Here is a 16,950-nt window from a genome sequence, read left to right as displayed (position 1 = left end):
TTCCCTCCCCCCAGCCCCCCCAAACCACTCCTATCCATTTCTATTTAGGAAAGGGCAGTTCTCCCATGAGGACACTAGTCTTAACTTGAAGTTTCTTCGAGTTCTGAAACTTAGGATTGGGTTTGCAACAATGCCAGGACAATGAAGTGGTGAGGCCAGGGTACCACTTCCAAAAATCAGGTGACTTCTGAAGTTCTGAGTGAATGAATGTACTGATCTGTCACCAGAAGACTCCTCTCTGCATTTCAAGCCCAGGCTCCCAAGCTTAAGAAGAACCCCCTTTTATTGTTTTCACAGAAAACCTTGCCCCTGAGCAGCCTCTGCCTAATGTTAATGGGATAGACAACCCAGGGGCCATCCTCAAAGTGACTCACCCCCCTGTGGTGGGTAGTGATGGCTCTTGCATGTTCTTTGAAGACAGCATCATCTACACCACCCAGATGGATAACATCAAGCATACACCACTTGCAGCCAGCCCCCAACCTCGAGGTGAGGCTTTGGAGCCATGCCTGGCCCTGTACTTTGCTTGTGAAGATGCACACCCAGGACTTAGGAGTGAATGTCCCTCGAGAGCTCTACACTTCTCCCTGCTCTGTGGTTATCTCTAAGGCCTCAGCTATGGGCAGCTTTGGCCATATCTACTCTTTCTCCTTTACAGAAGTGACTTTCCTGAGTTTCTCTTTGTCCTGGGAAGAGATGTTTTATGCACAGAAATGTCACCGCTTCCTGACTGACATCATCCTGGATTCCATCAGGCAAAAGGACCCCAAAGCTATCACAGCCAAGGTGGTATCCCTGGCCTACCGGCTGTGGGTATGTATGACAGGTCTTGGGGCACCCTATTCTTCTCCACATAGCTCCTTGCCCTTGCAATAAGTAGTATAAGACAAGAGGATGAGGGAGAAGCCAGGGACAGAAGAGTAGCTGGAAAGGCAGGGATAAGAATGCCCTGCCTGACTATAGGTTCTCTTGGTAGACGCTGAACATCAGCCCCAAGCAGTTTGTGGTGGATTTGCTGGCCATCCCTGGCTTCAAGGATGATCGGCACACTCAGGAGCGTCTGTACAGCTGGGTAGAGGTGAGGCCTATCTGCCCTGCATAGGGAACGGCAACTCTCTGAATGCCTCATATGGATCCTGTTGCTGCCAGGCTAGTACTGTCATCTAGAAAGCTAGCCAGCTAAGTCAGTGGTCTCTGTCCCGAGGAGGTAGATGGCTGGAATTAACCAATCAAGACTAGTAAAAAAGCAACATCTAGGAAACCCGTTTTCATAGCTTTCCTCTAATGGCACCAACTATTCCTTCACCACTAACAACCCTGGCCATACTTGGAAAGCACATGTTAACTCAAGCGCATGGACATGGAGGTAGGCTTTTACAGCTAGTAATAGCTAGTTCCCCTACTTAGCTATGATATCACCATATTTTTTGTACTTAAGCTCCTCTACAGAATTTTTTAGGATTTATTTTCTATGTATATAGGTATTTTGCCTACATGAATGTTTGTGCACTGTGTGCATGCAGTGGGCCAGAAGGAGGTGTTGGACCCTAGGAAACTGGAGTTACAATTGTTAGCCACCATGTGGACACTGGAAACCAAATCCTAGTTCTCTGCCACAAAGCAATCTTCCCAGCCCCTAAAGCATTCTCTAAAAGCCTTTTAGGGGGTGGGAAGCTGAGACAGGGTCTCCCTATATATCCCTGGATGTCCTAAAACTTACTATGTAGGTCAGGCTGACCTCAAACACACAGTGATCAGCCTGCTTCTTCTTCCCAGTGCTGGGATTAAAGGTCTATACTACCATGCTTGATTGAAAGTAATTTTTTAAAGAAAGAAAAAAAAAAGGCAAAAGAGTGGTCAAGGTTTGAGAATCTCTGCTCCCATTTATTTTGTTTTTACTGCATGGGGCATTGAACTCTCGGCATCATGCAACCCAAGCAAGTACGCAGTTAAGCTATGCTGCCTACTTGGGTCTTGAACTCATTTTGTAGACCAATCAAGATTAATATTTTTTCTTTCCTGATTCTGTAGAATAATTTCAGCATTGTGTGTGAAAGATTTAGCAAAATTTCTCAGTAACCTGGCTTGTTACAATCAAGGACATAACGATGATGACATTCACCTTAAATACATGACTGCCCAGTTACTGGTAGCTCTCTAGCTTGTATGTTATTTATAAAGGTAAAGTCAGCATCTACAGCTGGGAAGTGGACACGAGCATCAGGAAGCACTTTTTTCCTGTCATTGTGGTCAGTTCTCTGATAGCCAGAGCCCTGTGAGATGCTTTAGCGTAGAACTGAGCCCCAGAGTACCAAAGGTCCCTATAATGAGGCTTTCTCTTTGTTTTCCCCTACCCAGATGAGGGAATCCCCCTCAGAGAGCTAGAATAGGTGACTGGCCTAGAAATCAGGGATAAGAAAGGCCTTTCCTTGCAGCTCACACTGCCTTTTGCCAGAAAATATGGCCGTTGCATGGACCTGCTCATCCAGAGGGGACTGTCTAGGTCTGTCTCGTACTCAGTCCTGGGCAAGTATTTACAAGAGGGTTAGAGTACCCACAGATGTTGGTCCCACAGACCACCAGCACTTGCCCAAGGCTCATTTTAACTGTGGACATCCCCAGAATGCACATGCCCAGCCAATGATACAAATCACTCTATTTTTTATTATAAACAAATAAAAGAGTAAACCACAAGACAAATGCTTGGACTCCTTCTCTGAGAAGACTGAGCATCAATAACCAGTGAAACCAGTAGATAAGTCTAATTGAAAGCTGTTCAAAAAGCATCAAGTCAAATGACCAAGATGGCCCAAAAAAACAAGAGGCTAGAGATGGGAAGCCAACAAATTCAAGAATAAGGGCCTATATATGGGGCAGGCTAGCCCCCGTGTTTGTTTGGAGAGATCAGCATTAAGTGCAAGGGCTGAGGAGCAGCTGCTGGGAACCCACTTGTGTCCCTCATGATACCAGCCTAGAGTTTGGAAACACTCAACTTCTGCCCATCCTATCCTTAACTTACAAGTAGGGAGGGGAGAGGAGAAGGATCCCAGGAGCTTGGGATCAAGGTGCTTATCTTATCTAGGCTTTGCAGCCAGATGCCCTTGGAAAGGCTGTAGGCCAGTCAGTTGGTGACTACAGACATCAGAAAGGATAATCAACAAGGCTATTCCTATTGGATATGAGGGGTGGGAACACAGATGGCCCAGGAACCAGCCATTCACTGGTTATAGTAGATTCAGAGGTGCGGTATTCCTTGGAGTTTCTGGCTGCTGTATCTACTGTTCCATCTTCAAGCCGGACTCAAACCTATGGTACCAAGTCAAGCATGAATGCTTTGCTTTTCTGGTTCTAAGAGTGGAGATGGGGTCCTCTGGGGAATGGCTCTGACCCACCCATTTCCAGGCCCAGGGTAGGTTAGGGAGGGACTGGTGGGTATAAAGCAAAATATGGCACTCACATAGGACAAGTCCTCAAGGCCTCTGCCCAGGGTCTGCCCTGACACACAGCTGCTGTCAGAACTGCTAGAGCCACTGGCTGATGGGCACTGGGATGAGACCTCTGAGTCCTCAGGAGCTAGGGAAGAGGACTGGGTTGTCAACAGGGGAGGCCCAGACCCAAGCCACGCCTCCTACCTCTGACAAGCCCACACATACTTAAAGAGGGCTGGCTGCCCAACTCTGCTTCCGCTTCCAGTGCTGCTTCCTCTGGGAAGTTGGGTGGATACAGGGAGCAGTGAACACCCAGAAGAGCTGGATCTCTGTACAGGTGCAGGTTGAGAGACCCCAGAACAGAGCAAGAGGCACGGTCTCCAGGAAGGGAGCCCAAGGCACCCAGATAGGGGTTGTCAGAGTCAAAGGGGGCCACAGCAATGGAGGCCCTGGAGCGAACATCTGTGTAAGACAGGGGCAGATCAGAGCCAGTCCGGCCTGAGGTAGCCAGGGAGGCACACACCAGGAGTGATAAAAGGCCGTATTGCTTCCTCACTCCTCACTCCCACCCCTGTAGGATGTCCACTACCTCGTCTCTTCAGGACATAGTTGATGTTACGGTCATTGATAGCTTCCTCACTGGGGGCAATGTCCCAGAAGGCCTTGTTCCCCACACCCATGGATGCCATCTCAGCCATGCGCACTTCTGAATAGAGAATAAAGCATAAGTGAGGCCCCCTAAGCTGTATTTAATAGATATCCATATCCCAGAAATTAACCATCCCATCCCATGGTCCTTTCTGATGCCAGACTCTCTGCTCCCAACCACCCCTCAGAAAGTTATCATAATGTCCCTGTTAGAGCAGAAGACCTCTGATACTCAGAGGAAACTTTACGTTCTTTCCCCTGCACTGTCTGCTGCTGCTGCTGCTGCTGCTGCTACTGCTGCACCTCTCCCTCTTCCCAAGCCTTTCCAAGGCCCTAGACATCCCAGTCTCTTGCAGGAAATACTCTAGGGGCCTTACTCTCTTCCAAAGAGCGTGTCCCTGCTTAGGCTCCTGGGAGGACATATACTCTTTGGGATTGTACAAGGACTCACCCTTGTTGTGGATAGCCTGCCTCCAGAGCAGGCGGGAGATATCAGCTGTCCAGGCTTGTTTGGTGGCCACATTGGAGGCCTGCAGTACAAACAGGTCCCTGGCCTTGCGACGACGGAACCAGATCTCAAAGCGCAGTTTGCTTTCCCCACAGCATTCAGTGAGGCCAAGGTCCGCCATCTACATGGCCAGGGAAAAGGAGTCTGGTGAGGAACAGATGGGGGACTGGAGGCAGAGGTCAGGGTCACGTGGACTTACTTTGAAGGAACGCTTGTAGGTAAATATGTCGACACCTGCAGGCCCACGCCGAGGCTTGCTGAAGAGCAGCAGCTCCTCAAAGAGAAAAACACGGCGACAGGACTTGTGGCGCCCAGCCCGCACGGTGAACTCATCCTGCCGTACCAACTGCCCCTGTTCCTTGAGGTTAACCTGCAAAGGTGAAGCCCAGGAGATGTCCAGCCACCCCCACTCCCCTCTTCTACATGTGCTTCCCCACATGGCCTGGGATGACTTACATCACAGCCCTGGATGGCATCCATGGCTAGCAGGTCATTGCCATGTCTCAGCTGGAAGTGCACGAGACTCTGGGCTGCCTGAAGAGCACCCAGCTCCTGTGCTGGGCCCCCACAGGCCCTTGCCAGCTCCTGCAGTAGTAAGGCATATTTGCTCATGCGCTGGATTGGCTTTAGTAGGTAGGAAGCCAAATCCAGGTGATCTCCCAGTGCTTGCTGCTTCTCCTGCCACATAAGTGGGAGGTCACAAAGTGGTTTGGGAGTATGCCACCCATCCCCTGCTCCTCCTGTAGTTGCAGGCTCCTACCTTGAAGAAGGTGTGACCATAGCTGCTCATCAAGGCATCAGAACGAGGTTTATTCTTGCTGTAGAGTGCATACATCCCAAACTGCACCCTCTACAAGGACACACAGCTCAGCCCATGTACCAGAGGACTAGTTCCCAAAAGAAATTCCCCACCACTTTCTTAGCTTAAGAGAACAAAGATGCCAGTAAGTGGCTCCAGGGCAAGGAGCATCTCCCTACTCTTGCAGACCCCACTTTGAATGAATATAATCTAGCAAGAATCAATGCTGTGCAGGAGCTGTCCAGGCTCCACAGACAGCTCCACAGTCAGCTCTGCCTCTCCCAAGGTCTGAGACCAGCACTTCAGTGTTCACTATACTCAGCCAACCTCATGATGTCCACTAGGCCTCTTTTCTGGGGGTAGAACTCACTCTCTGCTCCTCCTCTGGCCTCTCCTTTAAACTGGGAACCCTGCCCAAATGTAATTCATAGGCAATTTTCCTGCTTATTCCCATCCTAAGTATAACCTAGAATGATCTTTATTTGTACATCTCTCCTACTGAAATGAACACACCCTAAGAAGCAGAGATTTTTGTGGGTCTCACTCAGAGCTGTACCCTGGTACAGTTTGCTTTCCCTCACAGTATTCAGTGAGGTGTAGCACTCTCTGCACAGATCCTGGCACTGAGTATATGTCCAGAAGCACTATAGGGCTCGTGTGACCTATGGAACTTACATGGCGCAGGAAAGCATAAGCCACTCGAGGTGGGTGCTGGGTACAAGCCTCTAGCTCACGCAGGAAGAAATGATAGTGGAAATCCCGAAGCTTTTCAAGGTTGCCAAAGAGGTGGGCACGCTGGCCACGGAGGCCCTGGGGCACATCAGGTCGATCTAGCTCAGGGAAGTAGTTCTGCATGGTGTAGTCAAGGGCCCGGACATACTCACGCTCTGTGGCCACCATCTCTGCCAATACTAGCTGCAGCCTATGAGGTAGGTGGAGTCAGGACCCAAGACCCTTCACTGACTCCCCCCCCCCCCCCCCCCCCGCCTGCCCTCTGCCTATACCTGTTGGGGTTCCTGAAGTCAGAGCTGCCTGATAGAGGCACAGAAGGGGATGACCTAGGCCAGACACCTTCTCCAGCCTCAGGTCTGTGGGAGTCAGTAACAACTGCTGCACAGTGGCCATGATGGGCATGCCCCAGATTCCGATCAAAGCTGTAGGCCTTCCTCAGTGGAGGGATGGTGGGTACAGCAGGAGCCCGCCTGACACACAACGTAGCTGTGCTGTTTGTTGCTGGTGGCTTCAGCGCAGCCTCAAGCTTCTGATCCAGAGCCAGCCAGGTGTCCTGGCACTGGGCCCAGGCCCATCGACATTCCTGGCGGATGCCTTCTGAGCCTAGGCCTGTGGCAAGAGCCCACATTTTCCGGAAGTGGGCAGGGGGCAAGTCAGGATGTCTGGTCCAGTGCAGCTGCAGCCGTTGCAGCACAACCCCTGGGTGCTCCTGCTCCAGCTCTGTCAGTACCCGCTGCCCCTCCTCAGTCCATGCTGTGGCCTGCAATACCAAGGACAGAGACATGAAAGCAGGCCCCCAGCAAGCCTGCAGTGACTGCTGCTGTGTTCCTGTCCCACCCACTGGCCGGCTCAGGAAGGCTGGTCCCAGGCTACAGTCTAGAAGCTGAATTTGGGGTAAGACTGCGAGCAAGAGAAGAGAACAAGCAAGTCAAACAGGACGCACTCAGACTCCGGTGGAGCCGGGGCAGCCTCCACAAAGCCAGAGATAGGACCCCTCAGCCACCTGCTTGAAGAACTGAAACAGCTTCTCAGCATCTGCCAACCGCTGGCGCCGCTGGGCCAAAGCTCTGGAAAATTCTGTCAGCTGGGATCTCAGGGTCAGAAAGCGCTTTCCAGGGGGCCCCAGTTCAGCAGCTTCCCAGCCAACCAGTGGCTGCAGTAACTTCTCTCCTTGCTTGACCTGTTCCTGGAGAGACAGATAGGCTCAGCTGGGGATCCAGCCCAGAGTTAGATAGATCCTTCCTCTGGCATCTACACATCACCTCCCTCACACAGACTTCCTCTACCCACTCCAGTCCCCCTCTCCACTCTCTCTCGGGCCTTGTGAATCTGCACCTCAGCAGTATTCAGCCCTCTCTCTCCTGGGCTCGACTCTATTGTTCTTCCTACTCTCCCTCACCTGGCTCCTGAGGACAATGCTCTGGAGGCCTTCCAAACAATCTCATGTGACCAAACCCCCCAAAAATCCATACCCATAACCAACAGGTGACCTTCTCTATAAGGCCAAAACCCAGAGTCCTTCCTCGTTCCCTGACAGACATTCCAAAATCACAGCTAAGACTGGACACATGAAGGCCTTCCACCAAATGTCCTGATCCCCTGGGTCCTCTCACCTCTCATATGGCTGTATTATCAGGTCCTACAGACTTTCTAAATCCATCTTCACTACCATTCTACTCAGACCAAATATTACAGTTGGCCCTCCATATTGTTAGGTTCCATATGTGTGGGTTTTACATTCATGGATTTAAGTAACTTTGTACTAGTATTTGAGAGACAATTGTACCTGTATGAACATATTAAGACTCTATCATTATTCTCCAAATATACAATCTAGCAACTATTTATTATAGCATCCACACTCTGCTATGCTAATCGAGAAATTATTAAAAAGTATGAAAGGATATCTATTGGCTATCTGCAAATGCTACAGCCTTTTATGTCAGGGACATGAGCATCCACACATTTAGGTATCCAAGGTACTTCCTGGAACCAACCCCCCACAGACACCCAGAGACAAATGTGTGTCCCACAGTGACTACTAGTTACCTCTAAACTGGATTTCCTACATCCATTTTCCCAGAAATAAAGGTCATCTTCCTAGAATATGGATCTGATTATAGGAATAATTTTTTTTTGTTTTGCTTTTTTGAGACAGAGTTTCTCTGTGTAGCCCTAGCTGTCCTGGAACTCACTCTGTAAACCAGGCTGGCCTTGAACTCACAGAGATCCTCCTGCCTCTGCCTCCCAGTGCTGGGATTAAAGGCCCATTGCCCAGCTGATTATAGAACTTGTTAAGCTTTTTCCTGGTATCAGTCTTCCAGATGATTCACCTCACCCCACTCACCCCACTCTCCTCCTGCCACAAGGCTTTTTTTTTTTTTTTTAGATAATGTTTCTCTATGTAGTCCTGGTACAGCAATCCTCCTGACTCTGCTTCTTGAGTGCTGGGACTAAAGGCATGCATTACCACACCTGGCTGTCTGCCACAGGACTTTTGAACATACTATTTCCTAGCCTTGATTGTCTTGATTGTCTCTCTATCCCTAACTCTTTTTTGCCCGATTGATCCCAAATTATTCTCCCGTGCTGCTTCTCTCCAGAGTTCTTTTGTTTTTGTTTTTGTTTTGTTTTTTTGGTTTTTCGGACAGGGTTTCTCTGTGTAGCTTTGCACCTTTCCTGGATCTCGCTCTGTAGACCAGGCTGGCTCTGCCTCACAAGTGCTGGTATTAAAGGTGTGCGCCGCCGCCGCCGCCGCCGCCGCCGCCGCCGCCGCCGCCGCCGCCGCCGCCACCACCACCACCACCACCACCACCCGGCCTCTCCAGAGTTCTTATCATCATTTGCAAATACATATGACTATGAACCTTTGATTACAACTGATCTCTGCTGAATGGTAACCTCCAAGAGAGAAAGGATTGTTTGCCCTCACTCATGCCACAATCCTAGTCCCTGGCAAGGTGCCCCAGTCCCTGCGGAATGAACAAGTAACCAAACCTACCTGGGCAACTTTGTCTAGCTCTTGAAAAGGGCCTTGGGCCTGGAGCAACATGTCCAGCGAGGGCTCCCCTGGTTCCTCCAGTCCTGGCCAGCCCACCTCCTGTAGCCACACTTCAACCTGCATGGACACAAGCAGGGAAAGCAAAGACAGCTGCTACGGTGGGGGTTACAGCTAACACCAAGGGCAGGACGCACTCCGGATAAGCAGTTCCCCCACCTGATGCAGCCCACCCTCCTGGGCTTCCAGTGTCTGGAGGAGCTCTAGGGCCTGCATTCGCTGGTTGCTCTGCAGAGTTAGCTGATGCAGCAGTCCATCCACTTGACCATACAGCTCATCGGCCTTGTCTACTGCAGACCTGCGAAAAGCATACAGCCCCCTCTCTCCACTCTACTGTGCTGGGACTCGGATCTAGCATGTGCTGAGCCAGCCAGCTGAGTACCTGACACAGACACAGGGCGCTGAGCTGGTGTAAGAGCTGGGAGCTGGGCTTCTACCTACCTGTAATCGGGGCTCAGGGTCACCTCTGGCATCCCCTGCTTCAGCCGTGCCAGCTCCAGGCTTCCCTGGTTTTGCAACCATGACAACTGTGGTGACTCCAGCACCCGCCGCATGAGGGACTGTGCCTGCTGCAGCAGCTGACCAGTGTCCTGTAATTGGGAGCAACAGGCATTGGGACATGGGAGAGAAGAAGGAAGTCAAGGGAACATTCGAGGAGACTGGGAGGGGGTGACACTCACTCCAGACTCCACTGGCTGCTGCAGGGCCCGCACACTGTCAATGACCCCCTGGAGCAGGGCACAAGTCTCCTGGCAATTCTGCTGCAGGGTTTCTAGACGCTGTGAGCAGACAAAAGCATGACCAGCGTACCGAGATACTCCCAGCCTCCGGGATTCCCAGACCACGGCGGCCAGTTTCGTCTTGTTCAAGCTGACCCAGAAAAGGCTTCCCCACAGGTCCAGGTTACCTGGATAACCATAACCTTCCAAACCCAACTGGTGCACTGACCATCCGGAAATCCAGCCAGGCCGGGTGGCTGTAAGGCAGGCATCCTCCTAGTGAAGTAGGCAACCCCACGTCAGGAATGTGGGCCAGCAGGCTCTGGTGAGAGGGCAGCTGATTGAACTGCAGAAGAAGGAGGTAGGATGCAGGACTATGTGGACAGAGATTCCCCACCTCCATGCTAGCCATCCTGGCTCGGTACCTGAAGCCCCGTAGGCATTTCCTCTGGCATCTTGCCAACTAGCAGCACTTGGTGCACAGATCCTGGGGATGCTTGCTGCAAAGAATCAAAGTTCAGCCCTACCCCTGGACTACACGGACAATGAGTGGGAGGGAGCCATAATCCTCTACTCACTTGTAGCTGGCTGAGGCCCCAGATGAGAGAAGAGTTCGGGGAACAAATTCGGGCATCAACTAGTACGGTCAGTCCCAGGGCCTGCACTTCCGACCTAAACGGTGAGTTTCCTTTTAATGCCTGATTCACAGATCAGAGCACCTCATGGTTCAGGCTGAGCCCTGTAACAATCCCCCTCAAACCTGAGGATGCCTCGCAGGTAGAACAAGAGACTCAGAAGTTCATGACTATTGCATCTGGGATGAAGCCAAGCGGGGCTGTGGGCACACAGAAGCAGCACTGCTCGGCCTTCTGCATCACGTGTCCCTGTGGAGAGGAGAAAATGAATCCTGGCAATCAGGCCACCCTTTCTCCACCTCATCTAAGTCCTTCTAGCTACCTGGTAGGGCAGCCATGCCACTGGCCAGTAGCTCCCAGGTGAGGTCTTGGGCCAGGAGGCAGTCAGCAGGCTTAGGGAAGCTGGATCCACTAGGGTCTTGAGAAGAGAAATGGCTTGGGTCTGAATTGGGCCAATTTCCCAGGGGCCTCCTCCTCCATGGACTAGGGCTTCAGTCTGAGTAGGGTCAAAGACCTCCCAAATCTCAATGCCCACCTCCAGACAGCCCCGTTCCCTTCCCAGTCTCCCTTACCTGCCTCCAGTAGCTTTGGTGACATCTCTGATAAAGGGCTAAGGCCAGCTGGCAGTTCCTTGCCTGGACCTGGGTCCCCTACCAAGCCTCCCCCTTGATAGTCATGGTCATCCTGTGTCAGGCTGAGGTGAGAGGACATAGGACACAAGAGGTTTTCCACTCCAGAGAAGGCTGGCTCCTCTGACTGGACTGGCGGGCCTCCCAACATGCTCCCCTGGCAGTCCCCTGACCCATCTGCAGCCCTTTGTTCTGGACGTGAGTTAGGCTTTTTGGACAAGGAACCTCCTCCCTGTAGTCCTCTGCCTTGGGTTGCCCTCACTGCTGGTCTTGAAGCCTGTATCTGGGGAGCAGGCTCCTCCTTCTGGGTGTTCCTGAAACTGCCCACCGCAAGCCTCCCGTCTGCGGCAAGGCCCTGGGAGTCTGGGGACGATGCATCCCCCGCCTCAAGAGGCCCTTCCATCACTCTCGGGTAAGAGTGGGCCGCTCTGGACCAGTGGGGGTGGGGCTGGGCCCTGGTGTGAAAGGAGGCTTCAGCTCATCCAGGAACTGGTTTGGAAATGGTGGGGCAAGATGCCAAGGGCAGGCAACGCGGGAGCACGAGGCAGAAGGGAGTGCTCGGCTGGGCCCCAGGTCCCAGGAAGCGTTGCCTCTACAGTAGTCCGGCCTGGTGAGGGAAGAAGACACAAGAGTCTCTTCTGGGCCCAAGGCCAGGTCGTGCTCCCATGAGCCTCTACCGGGTGGCTCTACCTTCGGGCACACCCGCACGCCAGGCTCAGCAGGCCGCGCTTCGCTCCAGCCCGCCCAGCCAGGCCCAGTGGCCTTGTACCAGCGCTTCCAGCCCCAGGAGGGTCGGCTGCACGCTCACACCCCTGGGACGCACTGGGGGGCACTGGGAAGCCTGGGAGACCACGCCGCCCTCGAACAAACGAAGAACAGACGAACCACAGCCTCGACGACAAGTACCGCGAGGCCGCCCGGCGTCCGAGGGCGCCACCTTCTGGCGGCTGGAGGGGACCGTAAGGCCGCTGGCGACGCGGCGCCCTCTAGGGACTGGAGGACCGAATCACAGCTCAGCCGGACCGCGCCGCCTCCCGACCCCCCGCGGGTGGGGTGGGCTCCTACTCTCAGCGCCTCGGGGACTTGGGGCACCCTCCCTCGACGTTGCATTGAGCGGATCGCGGCAGCGCCCATAGGCCATTCCACTGTGCCCCCTGCCTGACCTGCCCAGAGCCGAAACTGTCTGAAAAGATGCTAGAAGGCTCGCAGCAAAGGACGCCCTCGTGGGAGGAGGGCAAGGCTCCTCACCAGTCCCTTGCTGGGACATGGGAATGCTTGCCCAGCTCCCCTTTCCAAGATGAGGACCACTCAGTGCTCGCGGCCCCCAAATCTGGCTCAAAGAAAGACTTGTGGAGCCAGGTTTAGGGGAGGCCCCTAGAGAGGCTCCCTAAACCCAGGCAGTTGCTTGTGTGCTGTCTTCATGGAGAGTGGGAAGGACTTCTCCACTGCAGCCTGCCATCTCCCCTTCAGCTACTCGGGCCCACCCACCACAAAAGAGGCTGGATGGGCTGCGGGGTGTAATTCTGTGGTAGAGCCCTTGCCTGGCTGGTATGAGCCCCCAGGTTCAATTAACAAAGACAAAGTTCGGGAAATAAATTGTGTGATCCCTTGACTGGATGGTGCTGCTCGTTGAACCGGAATGTGGAGGGAGTAGTGATGCGTCCGGGTGGGACCTAACCACCCAGGCCTGCCAAAGTCTGTGAGGCCCGACCCCTTCACCCCCTGAGCTCCCTGAATTCTCTTTCCCTGCTCACAGAAAAGAGGGGCAAAGGAAGCTGGGGCCCTGGAGCCAGAGACCAGCAGGGACCTGGTTCCATCACTCACCTGTTGGTGGTCCACGGACTCTCTTCTCTTTGCTCATTTTCGTCTCCTGTGAAACAAGAAAGCCATTCTTTTCTCCTGGGGCTGTCAGATAGACCAGAGGAGACCTGGTGTGTCAGATGTCTGTGTTTGTGCCCGCCGTCTCGTTTCACCCTTAGCTAGGGGATCTTGAACCGATGAAAGACACCCAGGTAGCTTGGCGATCCCTCCTTGCTCTCAGCTCTGAGGTCTGAAGTCCTTCTGGAGGAAGTGGGCCCGGCCTAACACTCTTGAATTTGCAGGGAGATTGTAAGAAGGTTGGCTATGTGACCAGAAAAAGGCTCCTAGCCTCACACCATGGCTTTGGTCCCTGGGAGAAGAGGACACTGGACACGATGCCTTCCCTGGCTCTAAGACAGTCGCTTCTTTCATGGCTCTCTAGGTATCAGCTGCAGCCACAGTAGAAACACCAGCAGTTCCCCTATCCATCTCAGACTCTAGGATGGGTTCTGAAGAAGAGCGAAGGGGCAGGGCTGGCCTCCGAGTTGTCCTGCTCTAGCCCCAGCCCCCAGCCATGTCTTTCGCCCCTCCTTCCTCTAGCTTCAGGGAGTCTGGGTCCAGTCTTGGCTTCTGTCCTTGGTTCTTGTCCCAGGCCATCCCCATTGAGTCATTGGCTCCCCTCTCCCTCCCTCTTGCCTCTGAGGCTCACCCCCCTCCCAGGCCCCAGGAGCTGTAAGGAGTAGATGGACCTTCTGACAGGTACATACCCCCTCCCAGTGACAGAAGCAAATAGGAGGGAGGCCCCGGGCCCCAGCTGACCCAGGCCCCAGCTGACCCAGGCCCCAGCTGACCCGGGCCCGCTGAAAACCACAGGCAGTTAGGGAGGGCTCACATGCTGAGATAGAGGCAGGACAAGGCTGTGGCTTTCCCATTCCACACAGAATGTGCCCTGTAAGCAGACTGTATGTTGTCCGCTTCTCTACTTCTAGCTCTGCACTTCAGGCCTGGCACAGAGTAAATATTTAGGGGTATCTAAGACTGACTAGTCACACTGCCCCCACCCTCCTGAGCATCTGTGGGTCACAGGGAAACCAGAGTTAGAGAAAGTCACTGACAGAGACAGACAGAAAGGGCAGAAAGCTGTACGACATACGAATCTGGGATGGTAAAGGCACAGACAGAAACAGGGACAGACACTGGCCTCGCGGGGGACATTGGGGGACTAGGCCTAGAGCCAACCTGGGGAGGCTGACCACAGCAGGCTTTGAGGGCTGAGCTTGCAAGTCTGAACAGTGACTCATGGAGGCCATCTCTGGCTCTGCTGGCTGCCGAATCGACTCACAGAAGCCTTTTCCACTGAGATTGTAAAACGTGGACGGGCCCTCCCCTGCCCCTTTGCTAGCTCTCTCCTGCCCCTCTTCTCTTGACACGTGATCAATGAGAGAAAGGAAGGAAGGAAGGAAGAGGAAAGGGAAAGGAAAGGAAAGGAAAAAAGAAAAGAAAAAGAAAGAAAAGGAGGAAAACCTCTGGGCTTTGTTAGGCTTGGGGTACAGGACCAAGAGCTGTGATACCTTAAATTCTGTGTTACCCTTCTTCAGTGCTACTGTAAACAGCAAAGACAACCAATACCTCAAATGCTCCAGACTGCTCTCATCTTTGACCTAAATAAACCCAGGCTCCTTGGTATGGCATTCAAGGCCACCAGAGGCATTGCAGCCTTTTTACCTAGGTCCCAGGCCACTCTTGGAAACACAGCTGACTAGAAGTCTTTTGTTTCATGCCATCTTCTCTGACTTAGAAGGCCCTCATTATCATCAAAATCCTTCCTTTTAGCCTGGTGCTACGGTATACGCCTCTTATGCTAGCACTTGACATGAAAAGGCTGGAAGATCACAAGTCCAAGGCTAGCCTGGTCTACGTAAGAGTAAAAAAGTTCCAGTCAAGACAGCTTTATAACAAGGTTCTGTCTTTTTTTTTTTTTTTTAAAGATGGAGGGAAGCTGGGGAGATAGCTCCGTGGGTAATGTGTTTGCCTTACAAGTATAAGGCCCTGAGTTTGATCCTTAGAACACTTTTTAAAAATTTTTTAAATTATTATTTATTTATTTATTTATTTATTTTGGTTTTTCGAGACAGGGTTTCTCTGTGTAGCTTTAGAGCCTGTCCTGGAACTCACTCTGTAGCCCAGGCTGGCCTCAAACTCACAGAGATCCACCTGCCTCTGCCTCCCGAGTGCTGGGATTAAAGGCGTGCACCACCACTGCCTGGCTTAGAACACTTTTTAAAGCATGGTGACGCACACTTGTAATCTTTGCTGGGGACACAGAAACAGGCAGGTCCTGGGGCTCACTGGCTAGCCAGCCGCCCAGCCTTCTTAGCAAACTCCAAGCCAGTCCAGTGAGAGACCGGTCTCAAATATTCAAAGTGGATGCCTTCTAAAGGACATCTGAACAACACACACACACACACACACACACACACACACACACACACACACACACACTTTCCCCTTTAAGACTTGGATTAATCAGCCCTCTCCATTCATCCCAGGTAGTATAACCACCCCGTCATTTTGTCCAGTCAAGTGGCCAAATGTGGACAAACTCTTGACTCAATTGCTCTTACAGAGCAAATGCCTGATAGTTTTTCCCACTTCCCAAGCTGTGCTTACTAGCATTTTTGGCCTCCAGATACTTGCTAAGTCAAAGCTTTTGGAGCAGGTGGGTGTGGTGGCACATGCCTTTAATCTCAGCACTGGGATCAGGGGTGGGGTGGTGGGGGCCACACAGTACAGACAGGTAGAACTCTGTGAGTTTGAGGCCAGCATGGTCTACATATCAACTTCCAGGCTAGCTACAGCTACATAGTAAGACCCTGACTCCAAAAAACCAAACACCTTGGAGTAGGTTCAGGAATTTCTGTTTTGACCAGCTCCCCGGTTATCCTGACTGAAAAGCGGTGGAACTGCCCATTGTTCCGTCCTCTTCGCCTACTCTCAGCTGCTGAAGTAGCCTCCCCAATGACCTTCCATCTCTAGCTTCCCTTTCTTGGAATCCACTACTTAAGCTTCCATTATCTACTACCCTTCCTTCCTGTCCTCCTTCCCAGAGCTCTAAGACCCACAGCATTTTCCATGCATCTTTGCCTTGCAGAATGAGCAAGATCATGCAAACACAATTTGTTCCCATAGAGCCAGGGCTAGGACAGTTCCTTCCCATTTTAATCCTAGAAGTAATCTTATGAAGTGTTAAGTATGACTGTTAACCCTTTTTGTTATTGTTGTCTTGTTTTTGTGACAGGGTTTCACTGTGTACCTCTGGCTAGCCTGGAACTTGCTACGTAGACCAGGCTGGCCTCAACTCTACAGGGATCCACCTTCCTCCACCTCCCCAGTGTTGGGATTAAAGGCATTTTGCCACTACATCCTGCTTCAGCTATCCCGTTTTGGAGAAGAGAAAATTAAGGCTCAAAACGCTTAGGTAACAGGCCCCAGATGTCATGGATAGTAACAGCTAGGATTGACTCCGGATTGCTAACTACTTAAATTAACTATCGAGTCTTATCAGCCAGCTGTTGGCAAATTTGAAAATAAAGCTAAATCACTCTTCCTCTTTACCTTTTCCCCATGCATAGCACAGACAAAAAAGTTGCCCAAGCCTGTGGGTCTTTGATGTGTTCCAAGGTCCTCAGACCCAGAGACATGAAAAGAGGGTTGGTGAATGCCTATGCCTGTGTGGTGGATGAGATGAGGAGACTTCAGTATGGGCTACACGGGGGAATGATGAAAATGTTCCATTCTTATATCATAGTTTGCACAACTATGTGAACATACTGAAAACTGGGGCTGGAGAAGACTCAGTGGTTAGAGACCTGCTGCTCTCTCAGGGGACCAGAGTTCGGTCCCCAGCACCACAGCAGGAGGTTCACAAACACTCCAGCTCCCCACGATCCAGTGCCTCTGACTTCTGAGGGCACCTGCACTCATGTACATCTAC

General features: G+C 52.0%; 2 protein-coding genes across 11 annotated transcripts in view; one reads left to right on the top strand and one right to left on the bottom strand.

Annotated features, from left to right (window-relative positions):
• Kctd19 (potassium channel tetramerization domain containing 19) overlaps positions 1 to 2,700 on the top strand; it is a 37,781-nt gene extending 35,081 nt beyond the window's left edge. For all 5 annotated transcript variants that reach the window (XM_006986796.4, XM_042277574.2, XM_016005330.3 and 2 more), the window contains 4 exons: positions 298 to 489; positions 659 to 813; positions 977 to 1,078; positions 2,436 to 2,700. In XM_006986796.4, the coding sequence (XP_006986858.1) occupies positions 298 to 489; positions 659 to 813; positions 977 to 1,078; positions 2,436 to 2,549 (563 nt within the window). In that variant the 3' untranslated portion in view covers positions 2,550 to 2,700. The remainder of the gene's footprint in view (positions 1 to 297; positions 490 to 658; positions 814 to 976; positions 1,079 to 2,435) is intronic.
• On the bottom strand, positions 2,645 to 12,366 carry Plekhg4 (pleckstrin homology and RhoGEF domain containing G4). 6 transcript variants are annotated; one of them, XM_076572058.1, is made up of 22 exons: positions 11,980 to 12,366; positions 11,100 to 11,763; positions 10,850 to 10,945; positions 10,653 to 10,776; positions 10,471 to 10,564; positions 10,318 to 10,392; positions 10,122 to 10,238; positions 9,854 to 9,952; positions 9,615 to 9,763; positions 9,333 to 9,471; positions 9,117 to 9,233; positions 7,119 to 7,301; positions 6,388 to 6,875; positions 6,059 to 6,305; positions 5,345 to 5,434; positions 5,041 to 5,262; positions 4,784 to 4,954; positions 4,528 to 4,705; positions 4,018 to 4,134; positions 3,654 to 3,890; positions 3,458 to 3,573; positions 2,645 to 3,306 (listed from the first exon to the last, which is right to left on the bottom strand). In XM_076572058.1, the coding sequence occupies exons 2-22, from the start codon at positions 11,557 to 11,559 to the stop codon at positions 3,301 to 3,303; spliced, it is 3,525 nt and encodes a 1,174-aa protein (XP_076428173.1). In that variant the 5' UTR covers positions 11,560 to 11,763; positions 11,980 to 12,366; the 3' UTR covers positions 2,645 to 3,300. The 6 variants fall into 6 exon arrangements, with proteins under 6 accessions (XP_076428173.1, XP_042133496.1, XP_015860809.1 ...); XM_042277562.2 differs by having other exon boundaries at positions 12,063 to 12,202; XM_016005323.3 differs by having other exon boundaries at positions 12,042 to 12,091.
• Positions 12,367 to 16,950: the final 4,584 nt, after the last annotated feature.

This window comes from Peromyscus maniculatus, chromosome 5, assembly GCF_049852395.1.
Source record: "Peromyscus maniculatus bairdii isolate BWxNUB_F1_BW_parent chromosome 5, HU_Pman_BW_mat_3.1, whole genome shotgun sequence".
Lineage (NCBI taxonomy): Eukaryota > Metazoa > Chordata > Mammalia > Rodentia > Cricetidae > Peromyscus > Peromyscus maniculatus.
This window is presented reverse-complemented; position numbering and strand designations above follow the sequence as displayed.